The sequence below is a fragment of the Calypte anna genome, chromosome 24 (genome assembly GCF_003957555.1).
Source record: "Calypte anna isolate BGI_N300 chromosome 24, bCalAnn1_v1.p, whole genome shotgun sequence".
NCBI lineage: Eukaryota > Metazoa > Chordata > Aves > Apodiformes > Trochilidae > Calypte > Calypte anna.
The window spans coordinates 5,035,089-5,054,043 of NC_044269.1; the positions used below are offsets into that span (position 1 = coordinate 5,035,089).

The following is an 18,955-nucleotide window of genomic DNA, read 5'->3' on the forward strand; positions in this document are numbered from 1 at the left end:
TGTTGGACTTCTGTCCAGTTGCCCCAGACATTGTATCCTCAAGGGGTGCAGTGCTGAACATTCTTGAATTCCACTTTTCCACATGGAAATGTTTCATGTAAAAAAAGGACTGTGTGGTAAATACAAAGTGACCAGGAGAATTAAATAGGGGGAAAGGAGTTTGAGAAAAGAGAAAAGTTAAAGCTGATCTGTCTGTTGCATCAAATACTGTCTCCTGTAAAATTCTATGAAATTCACTAGAGATATTGAAAGAAAATACTGTGGAAATTAAATATTTTTGGGGGAACTATTTACTGTCTGATTGCTGTGGTACCTGGTTCTCATGCCTGGCTTAAGCAAAAAAAGTGCATTACATTTTTGGTTTTTTTTCTTCTAATGATCAAAAATCTTGGTTCCAGACTTGTTCTAGTGAACCTATGTTCTATTAAATGTTTGGAATTGACAACTACTAAAACATGTTCCAGTGCTTTTCTGTTCAGTCCTGTGTGGCTTTCTGTCCAGCACAATCACAGCTGCTTGGCCCTCAGTCTGGCAGTGAAACTCACCCTATTAACCTTTGTAATCACAAATTAACACGTGCTTTATTACCTCAGGGTGCAGCAGGGAACTTTAATCTTCCTGGCTTCCTCCTTGCAGTGTTCACCAGAACCTCAGGTTCTGTCTGGAGATTTTCACACCCAAGTGGTGTGAGCTGTGACCTCTCTCCCTGCTGCTCTGAGCAGTGACAGAGCTGGTGGCTCCTTCAGAGATCAGCACAGCAGGAGGAGTGAGGGGAAGCATGTTCAGGAAATGAAAAGTCTGCAAAGCCTCTTCCAGGTCAGGTCAGCTCAGCAGGGATTGTCCTAAAGAGAACAGCACACACTGCTGCTGGGCATTCCAGCACTGAATACAGGAGAGCTGCTCTGACCATCTCAATACACTCATCAGTTTATTTAGCAGAAAAAAAAACTTTTATTGCTCTACCTGGAGGCAAAAATGAATATAGTAAAGCAGGTACATTTATGTTTCTTTACTACAGCTGATACTATAGTTGAATATATAATATAGTTGGATATATAGTCAAGCAGAACCATTTATGGTTCTTTACTACAGCTGATAACATACTCAAGCACTCCTTTTGTATTTACTTTTTTTTTTTCCTAAGTTTGGTGGTGCTAAAACCACCAAACCTCCTTTCCTGGTCTCCCAAACCTCCTTTCCTACACACATCTTCTAAAGGCATTTGAGGTGTTTGCTCCTGAAGATCAGAAGGTGAAATAAACCCCCTCATAACTTATTTAAGAGTTAGGATTCTCATTCTGGGCTCTTACTTTGTTCTGTCACCTGTGAACTGTCTGGAATGCTGTCTTTTAGGACTGGCACTGTGACAAACAACACCCCCTTCCCTCTGTGAAATACTGCTGTAGCTGTTTCTTCATCCACCAGTTCTGGCAGATCCAGCTGTAACTTGTACTTTCCAGGGACTTCAATGCTGATGTCATCCTAAACCAAGACAATTAAAACACTTGGTTAACTGATGGCAAATCAGTCTGCATGTCTAGATACCAGAGCAAACACAAGGTGAATCTTTCTGCTGTCTTACCTTGGACATCCTCAGGTCACACTCAGAAACAGAGCTAACTTCAGGCAGCTCAATTCTGAGTTCTATTTTGAGGGGTTTCTGGTTTGCATCCTTCACAGTGACCATTTCATAGACAGGGGTACTCAGCTCCTCTGCCATCCCAGCACTGGAGATTTCCTCTATCAGCTGCACTTTAGGCTGTGCCAAACTTTCTTCCTTCAGCAGCACAGGAGCATTGCTGCCCTCCTCACCTTCCAGACTGTGTAGCAGCTGATCCAGTGTCAGTTCTTGGAAGAAAAAGTTTTTTAAGACACATCACTGTTACTAAAAACTGATGTCATTCCACTCATTAACTGTAATTAATTGCAATTAGCCATTTTGTCAGCTGAAGACTGTTACTGACAGTTTCACCCATGATTTGGATGTATTGGGTTGAAAGTTGCTTCCAGAACACCAGTTACAGCAGCAACCTTTTTATTTATTCAAGTTTAAGCAAAAGAAACTTAGCACATTAAAAGATGAAAACTCTGCCAGAGTTCCCATGTCCAGGGGATACAGGAAAAGGGAATTTCACTCCAGTTTCCTGGCCATAAAACAGGAGGTGAATGCACAAAAGTGACAGTAATCTCTACCCACCTTTCTTTGTGTTCTGCCTGAGCTGTGGAGCTGGCACTTCCCTTCCTTGCAGCCTTTGCTGCATGGCCTGCAGGCTGCCTTTCAGTCTGAATGGTTCCGTGGTGTACAGAGGAGAGAGAGTAAGGTTGCAGTGGTCCTCAACAAACCTCAGAGTCAAATGGATTAAGTGTTCCATTCTTTCTGGGTTTTCTTCCCCTCTCTGAAGAACATCTGGGTTAAATGCAATGTCTAGAACGCTGTAAATGTCTAGAAAAACAAGTCAGGTGTCAGTGGCTGCTGTGGAGCTATGTGCTGGGGTTCTTTATAATCGATTCATTTAAAACCAAAGGAAATTAATTTGGAGCTAATTAGAACCCCTTTGTCTAGAGATGACACTTTGTGCTGATCCTCCCCGTGTCCCAAGAGAAGCCTGGGAACAGGGGCAAGGTCCAAGAGCCTGAACACTTGTTAGGATTTAGACACGAGCAGTTTTTCTGTTTCCTCAGTGTTTTTCACACAGGGACCACTCAGCAGGAGCCCTCGGGGAGATTCGCTGCTCTCATCCTTGCCCCCATCACAAGCAAAGCGTCAGCCCCAGCCCAGCACCACCCCTGGGGGCCAGGCACAGCCCTGTGGCTCCTACCTCCCCCTCCAGACACCTCCTGGAGCTGCCCCGCGATGACACGGGTGGGCTCCGTGGAGGTCTTGGACGCCGGGATCCTTTTCCAGCTGCAGACGTTGACGAACAGCGGCCCCCGGACACCTCCCTGCAAGAGACCGAGCCGAGCCTGAGCTCCCCTCCCGCTCTGGGTCACCCCGGACCCGCCGCCGGCCCCCGGATCCCCGCACGCACTGCGGGACGGGCCCGCAGGCACAGGTGAGGCTCCGGCGGGGCGAAGAACCGCTCGGCCTCGGCTTGCTGCTGCCGGAGGAACCGGCGGTAAGCCCGTGGCTCGTTCTCCGCCATCTCGTCCAGCAGCGTCCAGAGCTGCGCGGCCTTCACCAGGGCCGGCTCCGCCATGGCCCCCGCCGTCTCCTAGCAACGCCCAAGCGGAACAGCAGCGCTCGGTGGTCCCATCCCCTTTCCCGTCCCCCTCCCGCTTCCCCGCGTTCCGGCCCCGCGATCATCCTCCCCCCGCACCCGCCGCACCACCGGCGGCAGAGCTGCAGGCTGCCCGCTTGACACCCCCCCAACCCCAGCACCGCCGCCAATGCCCTTCAGCCCCGTGGTGACCGCGTCGCGGGGCCCGCGGTTCGCCGAACGTCCCGGAGTGTGCTGGTCGGGGGAAGCGGTTCGGGGAGGGACCGGTTCCGGCCGGGAGCTGAGCGCAGGCTCGGCCTCTCCGCTCCCTTCCTGCTCAGCGCCCGGTGCGGGCCTGGCGGGTCCGGTGGTACCGGGATCCTGCGGGGGGGCAGGAGGATGTCCCGGGTGCCGGTGGGGAAGGTGCTGCTGCGGAACGTCATCCGGCACACGGGAGCGCACAACAAGGTGGGGCCGGGCCCGCCGGGGGCTGCCGGGCTCGGTGGTTCCGTGGCCGCCGCCGGTGCCTCCTCTGCAGGCGCCTTTTGTCCGCGGGTCCCGGGGGAGAGGCCCCTGAGCGTCCCCTGGGCCTTGACCAGAGGGGTCTGCGAGGCCCCGGACGGCGGGGAGCTTCCCGGTGGTGCGGGGCTGGAGGTGGGAGGGGAGTGGGATAAGTGAAGGGCTTTAGTGCCACTTCCAGGGTAACTCCGTTTCTCTCGAGGCCACACGCTGGGCAGGCAAGGTGTATATGGGTATTTTTACCTATATATATGTTCTTTTATCTGTAAAGTTGCCCTAAGAAAAACCTGCTCCACTTTCAGTTTAACTCAGTTTCTCTTGAGGCCACACGCTGGGCAGGCAAGGTGTATATATATATATATATATATATTTACCTATCTACATCTAGATTTACCTCTAAAACTGCCTCATGAGAAACCTGCTCTCTGAGGACTCTGTGGGGAATTACCCTTTGCCTCTGTGGGAGCAGCAAAGCTTTGGGGTTTGGTTTGTTTCCCCATTTGTGCTGTGTGTGTGCTTTTAATTGCATCAGCAAATCTCTGTTGATGTGCACGGGGAGTATTTTAGGGCAAGATTAAGAAGCTGCTTGCTTTAACAAACTACTGAATTCCTGACATAATTCATCAGGTCCAACTTATTTCTGAAATCTCTCCTTTACAGTCAGTACCCAGAGCTGTAAATCTGCTCCAGACCACTTGCTCTGTGCACCCTGGAGTCTGATTCCTCATTTTGGGCCTCACAGATTATTCAGTGAATTCTCTAACAGGACCCAGCTTTGGGGTAGCAGTGAATTGACAGAACTGAGACAGCAAAATCAGGGAAACCCCTCATTTCTGGTGCCATTCTCCTTGTGTGGTTTGTTGGGTTTTACCACCAAGAGCCTCTGGTTCCTTGGCTGGGAATAATAAACTGGTTTTATCTGGTAGGAAAGCCTGCTGTGAGTTTTGTTAGCAGGAGTTCTGGTTAACTAGAACCTGATGTTGATACCTGTAAAGTCTCCCCAGTCTTACAGCTGTTTCCTTTCTGTGACTTTTCAGATTCAGGAAGAGACAGAAATGTGGAAAATAAGGGAGTGGGAGAAGCAGACAGAAGAGACTTACTGGAAAAGGCAAAGCAGAATGCTGTCAGACACCTCCAGGTAGGTTTAGCTGTGTGGAGGAGATGATTGCCTTGGTTTAGTGGCTGGTTAATACTTGTGTTAATGCTTTATAAACATTCTGTGTGTTTGCAGTGCTTGAAGACTGCACAGACTCCTTTGTTCCCTCCTGCTGGAGAGAGGTCAGACCTTAAGTCTGCACTTTTATCTCTTCATCAGATGCTTAGTCTTGACAACTAAGATAAGGTTGGGCTTTTGGGGCTCTTTGAAGCAGTGGGGGTAGGAATCACTCCAGTAAGATGTGAAAATGTTGTGAGGAACACCTGACTGATTACCATGGAGGGTGCCAGGAACCAGAACTGCTGTGGTGTGGGCACCAGTACTGACCAGTGCTTTGTGGTACCTCTTAAAGCATCCTCAGAATCTCACAAGCTGCATGGAAACAAACTGGGTTTAGGGGGAAGGTTGGGGGCTTGCAGGAGGGGACAGGGCTGGGGGTTCCCACAGGAGCTTCCCCTTTCTGGAAGCCCAGGAAATGTTTTAGGTGGTCTCTCAGGGGAAGGCACCTCTGAGACTTCCCAGCTCTTATCCCAGGAAGTGCAGCACTTGAAGTGAGAAACTTGGGATGAGGTTTAACAGGGCCAAGTGCTGGGTCCTGCACTTTGGCCACAACAACCCCATGGGGAGCTCCAGGCTGGGCACAGAGTGGCAGAAAGGGACCTGGGAGTCTGGATTGCCAGGAAGGTGACCATGAGCCAGCAGTGTGCCCAGGTGGCCAAGAAGGCCAATGGCATCCTGGGCTGGCTCAGGAACAGCGTGGCCAGCAGGTCCAGGGAAGGGATTCTGCCCCTGTGCTCAGCACTGGTGAGGCCACAGCTTGAGTCCTGTGTCCAGTTCTGGGCCCCTCAGCCCCTCAGGAAGGAGATTGAGGTGCTGGAGCAGGTCCAGAGAAGAGCAAGGAGGCTGTGAAGGGATCCAGCAGAATTCCTGTGAGGAAGGGCTGAGGGAGCTGGGGGTGTTGAGGCTGGAGAAGAGGAGGCTCAGGGGAGACCTCATCACTCTCTGCAACTCCCTGAAAGGAGGTTGGAGCCAGGGGGGGGTTGGGCTCTTTTCCCAGGCAACTCTCAGCAAGACAAGAGGGCAGGGTCTCAAGTTGTGCCAGGGGAGGTTTAGGTTGGAGATGAGAAAGAATTTCTTTCTGGAGAGGGTGATCAGGCATTGGAATGGGCTGCCCAGGGAAGTAGTGGATTCTCCGTGTCTGGAGATCTTTCCAAAGAGCCTGGATGTGGCACTGAGTGCCATGGGCTGGGAACCACGGGGGGAGTGGATCAAGGGTTGGACTTGATGATCTCTGAGGTCCCTTCCAACCCAGCCAGTTCTATGATTCTATGAAACAAAACCAGGATCAAAACCTGCTGGTGCTTTCTGCATCTGCTTGGTCTCCTCCTGCAGAATATTCTAGAAGAGGAGAACTGCCTTTATTCCAAAGGGCAAGACAACCCCTTCCTCTCATTCTGTATCTGTTGCACCTCTGTCAGGAGTTCTGCTTTGCACACAGGGCCTTGGTAAAGCTCTGACAAACAGTGTTGGCTCCTGCCCAGTTTCTGTGAGAGCTGTTCATGGTGAGTGCTGGTGAAAATGATAGCTGGTCTTCTTCTTGCACGGATGGACATCCAAGGCTTGCTGGATTTTTGCTCCTCTGCCTTGCTCAGAAGGTTTTCTGCAGCAGAGCTGGCAGCTGAAGGACCAACTCTTCTCTTTCTGCAGCAGCCGGATGCGCAGTGATGGGTTTGATGAGGAGGGACACAGAGCTGACTGGAAAACCAGGAACTCACCATTTTTTGACCCAGTTGAAGATGATCTCCTGAGGGCCCGATCCTGGAATAAAAAACTCTATGAGTGTGAAGCCAACATGCCAGACAGGTCTGTGAGGGGAACTGATGTGTTGGGATGGAAACACCTTGCTAGAGTCTTGTACCAAAAAGTAGATTTTTCTTTTCAGTCCACACTCTGTGTGCTTGATCTCATTTTGAGAATGAATAAGTGACCTGCAGGTCACAGAACACCTCAAGTGAGACTTTCTGTGGAGTTCCCAAGTCACAGTGAGCAGCTCAGTAGCTAAGCTTGGTGTTTATTACTTTGCCCAAGGAACTTAAAAAGAACTTCATGAAATGCAAGTTAGTGCTCTCCAGGGTTATTTTTAAGAAATTTGAGTCGTAGTTGTCCCTATTTAGAAATTAAAAAGAGGCTGAGAACATAAAGTGTATTTAAATAGTACCAACCAAATCAGTCATATTTCTGCTTTGTAGGATTGGTTCTGAGAGCCCTTCTTCTTTGCTGTCTGAACTCATGTTGATTCTGTGGTTCTGTCTTTTCATAATTCTATTTTTTTCCTAAACATTTGGTCAGTTTCTAATAGATGGTTCTTCTTTCTTACAGATGGGGTCACAGTGGCTATAAAGAGTTGTACCCTGAGGAATTTGATACAGATAGGTAAGGCACAGATGATTATTTAAGTGTCCACTGGAAAAAATCCAGTCCAATACTGTGGTTCTCCCTTTGCTGAGTCCTAGGAGGTCATTGTGTCTTTGACAGCAATTAAACATTCAGCTTTAGCCTGAGTTACTAGAATGCTCTAAATCTGGAATGTGTGTCTGGGCCAACAGAGATCCAGAGTCAAATACCAGCTCCAGGTTCTCCTTTCCATCATAGTTTACCTGTATTTTCTATGGTTCTCCTTATTTAGAGCATATAAATTCTTGCAGTATCCTGAAGAGCAGAGATCAGCTTTAATATAAGCTCTTACCCAGAATTAATTACTCCTAAACTCACCCACCAGAATCATCCAGTGCAATATTTCCCAGGCTTACAGGTTTGAAGTCAGGTGCTGTAAATGAGTTCTCATCACTCAGTGGATTTCATTTCACAGTCTGCTTGGTTCTGGCTCAAATAATCATGAACAGGGGCACGAGCAAAAAGCACTTGAAATAAAAATGCAGCCACCACACCTGTAAAGCATCCACTTCCTTGCTGGAAGGGAGTTGATGGTCTTGTTTAAAGCTTGGAGAGAAGAAAAAGGCTTTACTGCCACGTGTCTGCCTGCCTGCTGCTTTTACCTCCTCCATTTTTCTGTTCCACAGTGACCAGCAAGGAGGAGATGAACAAAATGCTATGAATGGAAAGAAGAAATCTCACCTGGGAAAGCAAAGTGCCCGTGAGGGACACAAACGGAAAAAAACAAAGAAATCCCACAAGAAGAAGCAAAAAAAGAGATCACACAAAAAGAGGAAGAAAAAGAAAAAGGAGCAGGGGAGAACATCCTCAGAGTCTTCCCGGGAGAGTGAGTGCTCGGAAGCAGAGACTTCAAGCACCCAGAAAAGGAAACACAAGCGCAAGAAAAAGACCAGGAAAGTGCCTGCCAGGGATCCTACCTCTTCATCTGGGCAGGAAAGTGACTTTTCTCATGCAAGCAGCTCAAGCACCAGCAGCTCTGAGGACAGTGAATCCGAGGAGAAAAAGGAGAAACGGCCCCCAAAAAAGAGAAAGAAACGTCCCAACTCTGTGTCAGAGAGGCAGAATGAAGTACCAGAGAAGAGGAGCAAGAGGAAGAACTGGAAAGTGGCCACTGATGAGAAATCAGAGGATAGCTCAGAGGAGGACTGATGAGTCCAGGCTGCAGCTCAAACAGTGAGGCAGAGGACAGAGGCAGGTATTTATCTTTCAGCACTGCCCCATGGTACAACTTGTTTCAACACTGTGGTTTAAATATATCCTGCCAGCCCATGGGAGAGAAACTGAGCCCTGGCAGCCTGCAGTAGGTGCCTCTTTGCTTTTCATTGACTTTCAGAAAACCAGGGGAGCAGATGCCTGCTTCACAGGTTGGTGGGTCCTGCCAACTGAGATTCTGTGACCAGGCTGACCTTTGATGCACGAAAATATCAGCTGTGTGCAGGGGGAAAACAATGTGCACCAAAAACATTTTTTTTTTTTTCAATTAAGTTTTAACAGGTTGCTTTCTTGGGTTACCCAATACTTGAGCAAGACTTGCAGTAGGAGAGGGGAGTCACAAAAAGTCTGATAACAGAGGAAATGTCACTGGATGTAGCCCCACTGGATTTAGTGTTGTCTTCCCATCCTCCAGCAAAAGCAGATCTTGTGGTGGCACAGATCAGTCAGGACACAGAAGGGAGCATGAAGGAATTACTCTCATTCCAGCTGAAGGTGCAGTGAATCCTTCCATAATGATGAAGAAAACACACCAGTGCATTTGCTTGTTCTGGACTTCTCTCCTAATCCTGTTGTGGGCCAGCCACTGTGTCTGCCATTCCTCCCTTCTCTCTGGAGGGATGTTGGAATCCTGTGTGCTGGCAGAGCCTTGGTGGGTGGTGTGTTCTGCCTCTGGTCTGCCCAGTGTACAGCTGGAGGATTTGGTACTGGGCCATTCTCCCTGCAGCTGAACAGCCAAGCCTTTTAACAAATAAATACATCCAGACAAGTTTGATGCTTTTGTCATTGTTTTTGGAGTGAAACCCAGGGACAGAGCACAGGCCTGAGAAGTCTGAAGTGGTCCTTGTGTTCTCCCTGTGCCATCTAGGTGTCTGTGGAGGGCTCACAGGAGATGAAGCAGGGAAGGCTGGAGCAGGGAAATGTGCTGCAATGTGATGGTTGTGTCACTGCCTGAGCACAGCTCCAGCTTTAGTCTGCACCCAAACAACAAAAAAACAGTATCAGTGCCCCTGTGTGCTTATTCCAAGTCCTGCTTACTGCCCCTCTTCACTTGGAGTCAAAAGGCTTTTTGTCTCCATGCCCTTGGCTCCTGGCTGATGGCAAAGACTTGGAGAAAGCCATGTGCAGGCTCAGCTTTCAGCTGCTCACACTTTGATGGTCTCTTTTCAGCTGTCAGTCACACAGTAACACTGCAGCTGGTCCACGTACACCAGTGGAAGTGTTTGAGGTGTTTGCTTTGTACAGCTTTCCACAGATATTTCAGCAGTAAAGGTATTTCAGTAGGTTGGCTGTGGCCAAGCCTCTCCTCCCAGGCAGTGCTCTCACTGCCCTGAGTTTTCAGGCAGATGCTGCTGGGTTATGGGCAAGCCAGGGGGTTGCTGGAGGGACTGGTTTATCACAGATTCACAAAATTTTGAGGGCTGGAGAGGACCTTTAGGATCATCCAGGTCCAGGGACACCTCCCACCAGCTCAGGCTGCTTAGATCCCTTTCCATCCTTAAAAGCTTCCAGGGATGGATGGGGCTCCCACCTCCTCTCTGGGCATCCTGTGCCAGGGTCTCACCACCCCACGGGGAAGAATTTCTTCCTAACACCTCATCAGAATCTCCCCTCCTACCGTGTGAATCCATTCCCCATGTCCTGTCACTCCCTGACATCCTCACAAGTCCCTCCCCAGCTTTCCTGGAGCCTCTGGAAGGACACAATGAGGTCTACTCGGACCCTTCTCCTCTCCAGACTGAATCGCCCCAACTCTCTCCGTAGCAGAGATGCTCCAGCGCTCTGATCCCCTCCTGCCCCTTCTCTGGACACTCCCAGCACCTCCATGGCTCCAGAACCGGACTCAGGAAAGCAGAGCAGAGCCACCAGAACCCGCTCCCCTCGCCTTGCTGCCCCGGTTCTCTCGGTCAGCGTTCTGTCCTGCACACCCACGGCTCACATCCCTCTCCTCTTCCCCGCATCCCCCGTCGTTTCCCCATCCCGCAGCTTCCCTTTCCTCCCAGCCCGGAAGCGGAAAGGCTCCGGTGGTTTCCAGCTCCGGTTCGCGGTGCCCTTGGGTCCGTCGGGGGTCGATGGCGGCGTCGGTTCTGTTGCGAGCGGGGCTGGGGGGGCCCCGCGGGGCTCAGATGGGTGAGTGCCTCCTCCGCCCCCCCGCATCCCCGAGACCTCCGGCCCGGCTCTGACCCCCCCGGTTCTGTCCTGACACCCCCCGGTTCGGTCCTGACCCTCTCCGGTTCTGTCCTGACCCCCCCGGTTCGGTCCTGACCCCCTCCGGTTCGGTCCTGACCCCCCCCGGTTCGGTCCTGACCCCCTCCGGTTCGGTCCTGACCCCCCCGGTTCGGTCCTGACCCCCCCCCCGGTTCTGTCTTGACCGCCCCGGTTCTGTCCTGACTCCCCCCGGTTCGGTCCTGACCCCCTCCGGTTTTGTCCTGACCCCCTCCGGTTCGGTCCTGACCCCCCCCGGTTCGGTCCTGACCCCCCCGGTTCGGTCCTGACCCCCCTGTCCCCGTTCTCCCCGCAGCTCTCCTGGGCAGGACCCTGCTCCGCCGTCCCGCTGCCTTGGTGACCGTCGTGGATCGGAGCGTTCCGGCCCGGCCAAGCCACAGCTCTGCCCCGCAGGGACACGGTACGAACCGGGGGTTCTCCTCTGACCCGCGGCCGGCACCGGCTGTAAACACCGGAGATAATAACAGTGTTAAAACAAACAAACCCTGCTGGTTAGCGAAGGTGCTGGGTTGTTTGGTTTGAGGGGTGGAAGTTGGGTTAAATGGTTTTAAAAGAAATCAGAACGCAGGATGGATGTTCCTTGTGGCTCAGTAGCAGTAATGGCTTGAAAACGATGATTGTTTCTTGTGTCCTGAGCAGTAAAGCATCTGAGAAGTCTGCTCTGCAGGCAGACAACAGTTCTTAAATTGTTTTTTCCCTCTCCCCATGTGGTAACTTTGCACAGAAAACCACTTTATAACACAATAACATTAATTTTCTTGCCTTCCAGGGGGTTCCAAGGCTGCATCTTTGCACTGGACAGGTGAGCGAGCTGTCAGTGTCCTCTTGCTGGGTCTCCTTCCTGCAGCCTACCTGTATCCCGGGCCAGCCATGGACTATTCCCTGGCTGCAGCACTCACTCTCCATGGCCACTGGTAAGCACCAGTAATCCCTCAGAATCAAAAGTAAAGTCTGGTAGGCAGGATGGCTCCAAGTCTTGGGTCTTAAATCTGTGACGTGTGTGACTTATTGTCTGATCTTCACCAGGCTGGTGAAGGGACTCGAGCACAGACCCTATGAGGAGAGGCTGAGGGAGCTGGGGGTGTTGAGGCTGGAGAAGAGGAGGCTCAGGGGAGACCTCATCACTCTCTCCAACTCCCTGAAAGGAGGTTGGAGCCAGGGGGGGGTTGGGCTCTTTTCCCAGGCAACTCTCAGCAAGACAAGAGGGCAGGGTCTCAAGTTGTGCCAGGGGAGGTTTAGGTTGGAGATGAGAAAGAATTTCTTTCTGGAGAGGGTGATCAGGCATTGGAATGGGCTGCCCAGGGAAGTAGTGGATTCTCCGTGTCTGGAGATCTTTCCAAAGAGCCTGGATGTGGCACTGAGTGCCATGGGCTGAGAACCACGGGGGGAGTGGATCAAGGGTTGGACTTGATGATCTCTGAGGTCCCTTCCAACCCAGCCAGTTCTAGGATTCTATGATCTAGTGTAAAACATCTGGGAAGAGATGGAAACAGAGTCCTTACTCTCCAAGTTCTGTGACTGTTGTGATCCTTGACAAGCTGTGCCTTGGTTTTCCTTTGTCACACTGGTCTCTCAGGCAGAAGGCAGGACACACATTACCACTAAGGCATCCATTGATATTCTCTTGTGTTTTTTTACACAGTATCTTACCCCAGGAGAAAGAATTTCCTTTGCCACTGGCAGTGTAGAATCTTCAACATTTTTATCCTGTAATGAATCAGTGTTGTATAAACAGGGAACAGTGGCTGGCCCCAGAGCTACATCTTGCTGTTCAACCAAGAAAGAACTTGGTTTTCTCTCTCTTTGGGAGTCAGATAAACACTATATATCAAAGATTCTACAGGTTCTGTTGTTTGAAAGACCTGTGCTCAACATCTTGTTTCCTTGCTACCAGTCAGTACACTTTAGAGGCAGTATGTATATTAGCCTGATATAATACAGGGAATTTTGTTTTGGTTTTAGTTTTAGGGTTTTGGGGGTTTTTTTGGGGGGGGGTTGTTGTTTTGTTTTGTTGAGTGGGAACTCCCCATTCTTTATGAAGGGTTGAACAGGTAGATTATAGCAGGTGAAAAAAATCACATGCTTGAGCCATCCTAGTAGAATGCTAATGTAAACTGGGTGGATTTTAATGAGTGCTCCTTGCTGATACCAGCTGTTTTTTCCCCTCTTATTCCCCAGGGGTCTTGGACAGGTAATAACTGACTATGTCCATGGAGATACACCCATTAAACTGGCCAACACAGGTCTGTACATCCTGTCAGCTGTTACCTTTGCTGGCCTCTGCTACTTCAACTATAATGATGTTGGTATCTGCAAGGCTGTTGCCATGCTCTGGAGCCTCTGAGATGCGACCAAGTTCCTGACAAACATGATTGTTCACTGCTGCCTCTGCTTCATGTTTGTACCAACGTGTTGAATGCAAAACAGATTAATAACCAAGGGTCCATATTATGTACTTACTGCAGCAAGTTCAGAGATAGTCTTTTAGAAAGAAGTGTCAGTAGAAATGTTAGAAAAAGGGGATTTAAAATGGATAATATCCAGACAAGAGTGAGTTGATTTAAGTTGCAGTGTAAATTACATCAGTGACAAATAGCTGAAGGCAGCTTTCCTCATCACAGCAGCTTTAATGAATGTTTTTCTAAAATAATTGTTGTTTGGTTTCTCATTTTGTAAATCAAACTTGACTTGGAGAAAATGGAATTCTTATTTCTGACGACACAACAACTGAACTGTATGTAAGGCACACCCTGTAACTCTGGACCCTGAGACTTGATGCAGAAAAGGGAATCCTTTTTTTCGTAATCCATACAATAAAGAATTTGCAGAAATCCTGTGTGTGTTTGCTCCTGAATGACTTTTACAACTTTTGGGTCACTGAAAATGTTTGCAGATAGTTTGTTTGTTTCCTAAAGTCAAGATCAAGTACTAATTCATACTGTTATATTACTGTTCATGCTGTTACTCTGCATTACTTCACTTATGTGTTATAAAACAAAACATGTTTTTATGAATATCTACTCTCCTTAATACTTAAAGTGGTGTCTTAGACTTAATATAAAAGTCATGTCCACTAGAAAATACAGCAATAATTGACTTAGGAGAAAATACTCTTGCAGATTAATTTTAGGAGCACAGATGGCATATGGCTTTCATAGTTTCCCTGGAGCCTGTATGATCACCTGCAACATATTTGAGGAGTTTGTTTTCTAAATAAACACTGGTAACACATTTTCTTGTGTGACTTCAAAGACAACAAACACACCTTTATGTCATAGCTTGACATGAGACCAAGGCAGTGGTCTTCATGTTTTTTTGGTTTGGGGCATTTTACATGGGGAAATGAGGTTCTGTTTATCTTTGTACTTGGCTTTATCTTTGAGTTTCACAGGAGTAAGGAGCAGTGAACTGCTTCCACATTTGAGTGGTACTTCTGTGGTCCTATTAATAGTAAGAGGAAGAGAGTTGGGTGTTACCATCAGTCTGATTGTGCAATAAATGGAATAAGTTGCTGTTTGAATTCTACAGGACTGTCTGGTTTTTTGGAATGTTTGTTTATTCATTTATTTTATCATGTACTCACAAGAAATACCATGTAGCTGCCCACTTCTGTTTTGCTGATCTTGTAGACAAAATTGAGGTGGTTGCTGCTTTCTGATGTGGTCTGATTTAGGTATCAGTGAAACATTTGTTGTCATTGCAAGGAAGATGTGTGTGTGCCCATCACTGGTAAGTGTCATTATAGAATCTGAGCATATATCATAGAGAGTGTTTCATATTTTCTCTTTGGTGACCAAACACAAGTTGCACAGAGGGGGCAGGGGAGGATTTAGGATATTTTGTGTGAGACAAAGACAAAAAACTTCAGTAGAATTTTCACAAAGTAATTTAGCAGTTTTCTTGTTGTTTCTACTTCAGGTGAAGATGAGAATGTCACTGTAACAGATTGATGGAGACACTCCAGAAGTAATCCTGATGCAAACCCAGTGTTTATTGGCTAGGTGCATGGTCAGCTTATAGAAATACATTTTAAGTGGTCTTTTCTCCCTCCCCAAAATAGGTCTACTTCATATATATGACACCTGATTCAAAAGCTGCTTGATCAATAGCCAGTAAAGATGATTGGGATCAAACAGGACCACACAGACATGCACATTCTTGTTTCTTCATGGTGTAATTCTCTTCTGACCAGAAAATATTCTGCTTCCTTTTACCAATAGTTTGGATTTCTTTTCCTTTATTTTGTACTGATTTATGGCAGCTAAAAACATAAAACTGACTTGCCTGAAGAAAAAATATCTTTCTTAAACGTATTTTAAGACTTGCAGTATGTCATATGTTGTCACTCTCATTCTGACTTAAGTTGGAAACTTATCTTCATGGTTTCATCCACTTCATCTTCTCTTGAGAGTTTCTTTAGAATTAATTTTCTTAAGCTACCTTCTTCCTCAAAGGCCAGAAACATTCCTTGTTCTAGTGAGTATTCAAACTTAAATGCTCTGGAACTAGAAGATGTAAATCTCTTTTTGAAAAAGATTACATTACTTTCACCAGGAAATTTCTCAGGAACTTCTCCTTCCTGAGGAAGAAAAAGGTCATAGATCAGTCCCATCACAAGGCCTGAGCAGTTTTGTTTCAGCTCACACATTTGAATTCTTAGTTTTGCCTCCTATTTACATGGAAAGCAGACACTTACCTTAAATTGAATGATCATTTTTCCACATTCCTCCTCACAACACATGTAGTAACTTTTATCTTCTACCTGGACACTGAATGCAACAGGTGTCCCTGCCCCAGGTGTGGTACTATTGTAACAGTGGATGCTGAACAGCATTCCATTGCCTGAAGAGAAAGTGTTTGTTAGGAGCAGTCTGTGAGCACTGAAGCAACTTAACCAGATTATGTTTTACCATTCCATTTGCTCTCAGACTTCCTCTTTAGAGTCATAACAAAGAAAAAAAAATATGTATAGAATAAACAGTGCAATAGTTTTAGTATACATTTGGAAGATGTACCAGATTTCATCTCCTGGTCTGTCAGATGTTCAAAAGCTGCCACGTTTAAATCTGGTCGAACCACAAGCAACTGGCTGTTGACATTTCTCAGGACTCTGTAGAGAATTTTATCCTTACAGAAGGCATCACATTCCAGACCTGCAGACATATTGAGCAAAGAGGGTCAAATATTTAAACTGTAATCTCCTCAGGTGGTAACAGTTTGCTCCAGGCTTACTCTTGTCACTAAGAACACCAGGAGAAACAAGTTCCTAGAATGGTAATCTCAAACAAAATTAGGGCCCATGTCATTCTTTACACCTGGGGCTTGTAGCAGTCCAGGCAGGACAGGAGGATTTCTCAGAACACAGCAATCTATATATAAGCAAGAGAAGTTAGGTGTTAATGAGAGTTCAGGAGTAGCAGTCCTCTCCTTAGCCAACAATTAGAATTGCATCAAAAGGTCCTTCTGTTAGGGAAGCCACTGCTCTGTCCCTTAGGAGGAACTAAAGAAACATCAGCTTGAGAAGGTAAGCAGTAAGTTTGTTTTGTTTGAAATGATCAGTTTGAAACCTCATCCTCTAGGGTGCACAAAGCATTTGTGAGTTAGTAAGTGTGAGCAGGTTAGTTATGGCAGAATTGATAGGTTAATAAATTATGGGCTTACCATCATCATCTTGGTTCCAAGTGGGCAGTGAAAAAAAAGGAAAGAAAAAACAACATTAAGCTCTGTCCCTACGAACCACTTTCTGTTCTGTGAGACTGGAAGCCAGCCAGCCACCTACACATTTCCAGTTGTACTCCCCAGTATCTCAGGGTCTTTTTGCAGTGAACAGCCTGGCCCTGAGAACTATTGTTCTAAGAGGGTGGGGACTGGAAATACTTTGAGCGTTGCTCAGGTATTGTGGCAGGGAAAAAAAACATGATTCTACAAAAACCAGGGGTGCCAGCCCAAGGAAAGGATTGAATTGTACATCAGTTTTTGGTCTTTTATGCAGAAATAAGTTACAGTGTGTCTCTTTTCAGCAGTGGGTAGGAATTACCTTCAAAATAGAGGCAGGAATTTTTTCCAAGTTGTATTGGAGACACAAGAATCTCCTCATCGCTCATCTTCTCCCTGCCAAAAGCACAGGCAGAGGTCTCAGAGTTAAGAGCAGTGCTTCTTAGCCTTTAAGCCAAGGGCTCGTTCTCTTGAAGCACACAATCCTGTGACGGGGCTGCCTGCGGTTCGGCCCAGAGCTGCCAGCTCCGGCGGGGTTCTGGTTCTGCCTCTTCCCAAAGCCTCAAGGACGTGCCAGGCACGGGACATCCCTCCCGCACCGGGATGCGCTCGGAGCGAGCATCTCCGTCCCCGGCGGGGACCAGGGGGCAGCGGTGCGGGGCTGCCGGCCTCAGGCGGACCATCCCGGGCTCGCTGGGGTTCGGACCCGTGTGCCAGCGCCGGGCAGAACCCTCCTGGTGCCGCAACCCCGGGGCGAGGGCCGAGAGGCGGCCATGACCCTCCTCGGCTCCTCGTCCCGCTGTTCCCCACCGACTCCAGAAGGAGGTGCGGGGGTTCAGCTCCCGCAGCCCGAGCCCACCCCGTCCCCGACCCGCTGCCCCCCCTCCCGCGTACGCGTCTGTACCTGGGGTGCGGGAGTCAAAGCTTGCGGGGTGCTGCCGGGCAGGGCTGAGCCCGGGCTGGCGTCACCTCCGCGCGTCCCTGTGACACCCGCGGGAGCCCCGGAGGGGCGGTGGGAGCCGGGCATGGGGATTTTACATTGCGGCTTGCAGCGCTGTCCCACGGGCAGAATAAACCAACAGAAGAGGCTGAAATCAGGGCAGTTTCCCAAAATATCTGTCTACGTCTGCATTTATTCCGCGGCACTTCCTCTCTCCCCTGGAGAAAGCGAATAATGCAAAGCTGAGGTTACAAAGGAAGCTTTTTGCCTTTATCTCACGCAGAGGACACCACGTTGTCTCATTACACCAGCACCTCCAAACTCGGTTTCCTCGGTCCATAAAGTCCCGAGCAGTATTTTTGGAAGAGATACTAGCTGTCAGGATGTAGAATTCTCCACGCACACGAGTGAGTTGCTCATAAACATCAAGTCTGCCAGTTTAGGACTGAAAACACTTTGCATGTGTCTAGTTCTTTGTAATGACAGCACTGAGGGATTTACCACTGGGGTCTGGTGGGAAAGCTTCCAATTATTTTCCACCCTTTGGTACAGCAGGAGCTTGGGAATTCAGGCTCCTGCCAGGCATCCAGAAACCTGGATAGGTATGGATGAGATAGGAGAGATGGAACCTATGGATAGGTTCTGGTATGAGGGAGAGCTAATTTGGTCAGAAATAATCTGGTGGTCGAAGCCAGACTGACAGCTCCTAGTTTACTACCTGTAAATTGTTTTCCAGGTGTGTATTAATTGCAAATAAATAAAATGGAGGTGGCCATTAACTTATATCAGCTGCAGCCCCAAAATGTGATGCTTCTCAGAAGTGCTGCCTTTGGAGGTTGTGGAGTTCTTCACGCTCCAAATGTTGCCGTGACTGTAAGGGCAAACACAGCATAGTGATGGGACAACTAAGGCCCTGAAAAACCTGGAAACTGAAGGTGGGAATGAAGAAATAACCAACATTTTGTATCAGCTGTAGAGCTGGGTAGTGTTGACTGGAATACCCAGCTCTTGATTTTCTGTTTATAATGGTACCTATCACAGCACTGGGGCATCCAGCACATTTCCTTGCACATTCCAGCAAGGAAAACATAACCTTATTTTCCACTGTTTGGAAAAAAGAAGTTGGTGTTGGCAGCTGTCTCATTTTAGGGGCATTACTGACTGCAGTGACAGCAGTCCATCGGGTTTTACTAATTCATGGCTTGCCTTTTCAAACACATCCATCTCTCCTCTGCCATTGCACTGCTGCCCCAAAACCTTCCAGTGACACCAACTGTGACTGGCCCCGTCACTGGTGCTTGGAACAAGGGAAAAACAAGAAAAGAATGTTTTTAATTTTATTGCCAATTGGTTCTCTGTTCTCCAGGGGTTCTTCAATGCCAGCTGCGTTATTTTTATTTATTGCATTACTTGGATGTGGCCTCTCCTGACAGACACCGAACCTCTCCTGTCAATCAGCCCCCGAACCTCTCCTGACAGCACCCGAACCTCTCCTAACAGCCCCCGAACCTCCCCTGTCAATCAGCCCCCGAACCC

General features: G+C 48.3%; 4 protein-coding genes across 6 annotated transcripts; 2 read left to right on the top strand and 2 right to left on the bottom strand.

Annotated features, from left to right (window-relative positions):
- Positions 1–361: 361 nt before the first annotated feature.
- PIH1D2 (PIH1 domain containing 2) lies at positions 362–3,197 on the bottom strand. The gene is made up of 6 exons (XM_030464940.1): positions 3,030–3,197; positions 2,820–2,943; positions 2,198–2,443; positions 1,583–1,848; positions 1,071–1,482; positions 362–1,007 (listed from the first exon to the last, which is right to left on the bottom strand). The coding sequence occupies exons 1-5, from the start codon at positions 3,195–3,197 to the stop codon at positions 1,294–1,296; spliced, it is 993 nt and encodes a 330-aa protein (XP_030320800.1). The 3' UTR covers positions 362–1,007; positions 1,071–1,293.
- Positions 3,198–3,376: 179 nt separating this feature from the next.
- Positions 3,377–9,307, top strand: NKAPD1 (NKAP domain containing 1). Of its 2 annotated transcripts, XM_030464939.1 has the most exons (5): positions 3,503–3,665; positions 4,754–4,854; positions 6,580–6,735; positions 7,252–7,305; positions 7,953–9,307. In XM_030464939.1, exons 1-5 carry the CDS (start codon positions 3,597–3,599, stop codon positions 8,473–8,475), a joined length of 903 nt encoding a protein of 300 aa, XP_030320799.1. In that variant the 5' UTR covers positions 3,503–3,596; the 3' UTR covers positions 8,476–9,307. The 2 variants fall into 2 exon arrangements, with proteins under 2 accessions (XP_030320798.1, XP_030320799.1); XM_030464938.1 differs by lacking the exon at positions 4,754–4,854 and having other exon boundaries at positions 3,377–3,665.
- Positions 9,308–10,549: 1,242 nt separating this feature from the next.
- Positions 10,550–13,595, top strand: SDHD (succinate dehydrogenase complex subunit D). The gene is made up of 4 exons (XM_008492414.2): positions 10,550–10,668; positions 11,060–11,164; positions 11,534–11,678; positions 12,943–13,595. Exons 1-4 carry the CDS (start codon positions 10,611–10,613, stop codon positions 13,106–13,108), a joined length of 474 nt encoding a protein of 157 aa, XP_008490636.2. The 5' UTR covers positions 10,550–10,610; the 3' UTR covers positions 13,109–13,595.
- Positions 13,596–14,670: 1,075 nt separating this feature from the next.
- On the bottom strand, positions 14,671–17,553 carry IL18 (interleukin 18). 2 transcript variants are annotated; one of them, XM_030464767.1, is made up of 6 exons: positions 17,384–17,553; positions 16,802–16,875; positions 16,426–16,434; positions 15,780–15,917; positions 15,461–15,606; positions 14,671–15,343 (listed from the first exon to the last, which is right to left on the bottom strand). In XM_030464767.1, exons 2-6 carry the CDS (start codon positions 16,866–16,868, stop codon positions 15,113–15,115), a joined length of 591 nt encoding a protein of 196 aa, XP_030320627.1. In that variant the 5' UTR covers positions 16,869–16,875; positions 17,384–17,553; the 3' UTR covers positions 14,671–15,112. The 2 variants fall into 2 exon arrangements, with proteins under 2 accessions (XP_030320627.1, XP_030320628.1); XM_030464768.1 differs by lacking the exon at positions 16,426–16,434.
- Positions 17,554–18,955: the final 1,402 nt, after the last annotated feature.

Bases quoted from the DNA above. Each gene is read 5' to 3' on its own strand.
- PIH1D2 (XM_030464940.1), bottom strand. From the start codon at position 3,197: ATGGCGGAGCCGGCCCTGGTGAAGGCCGCGCAGCTCTGGACGCTGCTG. The intron at 2,944-3,029 runs GTGCGTGCGGGG...GGTCTCTTGCAG, and splicing joins GCCTGCGGGCCCGTCCCGCA to GGAGGTGTCCGGGGGCCGCT. The intron at 1,849-2,197 runs GTGGGTAGAGAT...TTTTCTTCCAAG, and splicing joins CAGGCAGAACACAAAGAAAG to AACTGACACTGGATCAGCTG.
- NKAPD1 (XM_030464938.1), top strand. From the start codon at position 3,388: ATGCCCTTCAGCCCCGTGGTGACCGCGTCGCGGGGCCCGCGGTTCGCC. The intron at 3,666-6,579 runs GTGGGGCCGGGC...CTCTTTCTGCAG, and splicing joins ACACGGGAGCGCACAACAAG to CAGCCGGATGCGCAGTGATG. The intron at 6,736-7,251 runs GTCTGTGAGGGG...TCTTTCTTACAG, and splicing joins GAAGCCAACATGCCAGACAG to ATGGGGTCACAGTGGCTATA.
- SDHD (XM_008492414.2), top strand. From the start codon at position 10,611: ATGGCGGCGTCGGTTCTGTTGCGAGCGGGGCTGGGGGGGCCCCGCGGG. The intron at 10,669-11,059 runs GTGAGTGCCTCC...TTCTCCCCGCAG, and splicing joins GCCCCGCGGGGCTCAGATGG to CTCTCCTGGGCAGGACCCTG. The intron at 11,165-11,533 runs GTACGAACCGGG...CTTGCCTTCCAG, and splicing joins CTCTGCCCCGCAGGGACACG to GGGGTTCCAAGGCTGCATCT.
- IL18 (XM_030464767.1), bottom strand. From the start codon at position 16,868: ATGAGCGATGAGGAGATTCTTGTGTCTCCAATACAACTTGGAAAAAAT. The intron at 15,607-15,779 runs GTACATCTTCCA...CTTTCTCTTCAG, and splicing joins AGACCAGGAGATGAAATCTG to GCAATGGAATGCTGTTCAGC. The intron at 15,344-15,460 runs GTAAGTGTCTGC...TTTCTTCCTCAG, and splicing joins AAATGATCATTCAATTTAAG to GAAGGAGAAGTTCCTGAGAA.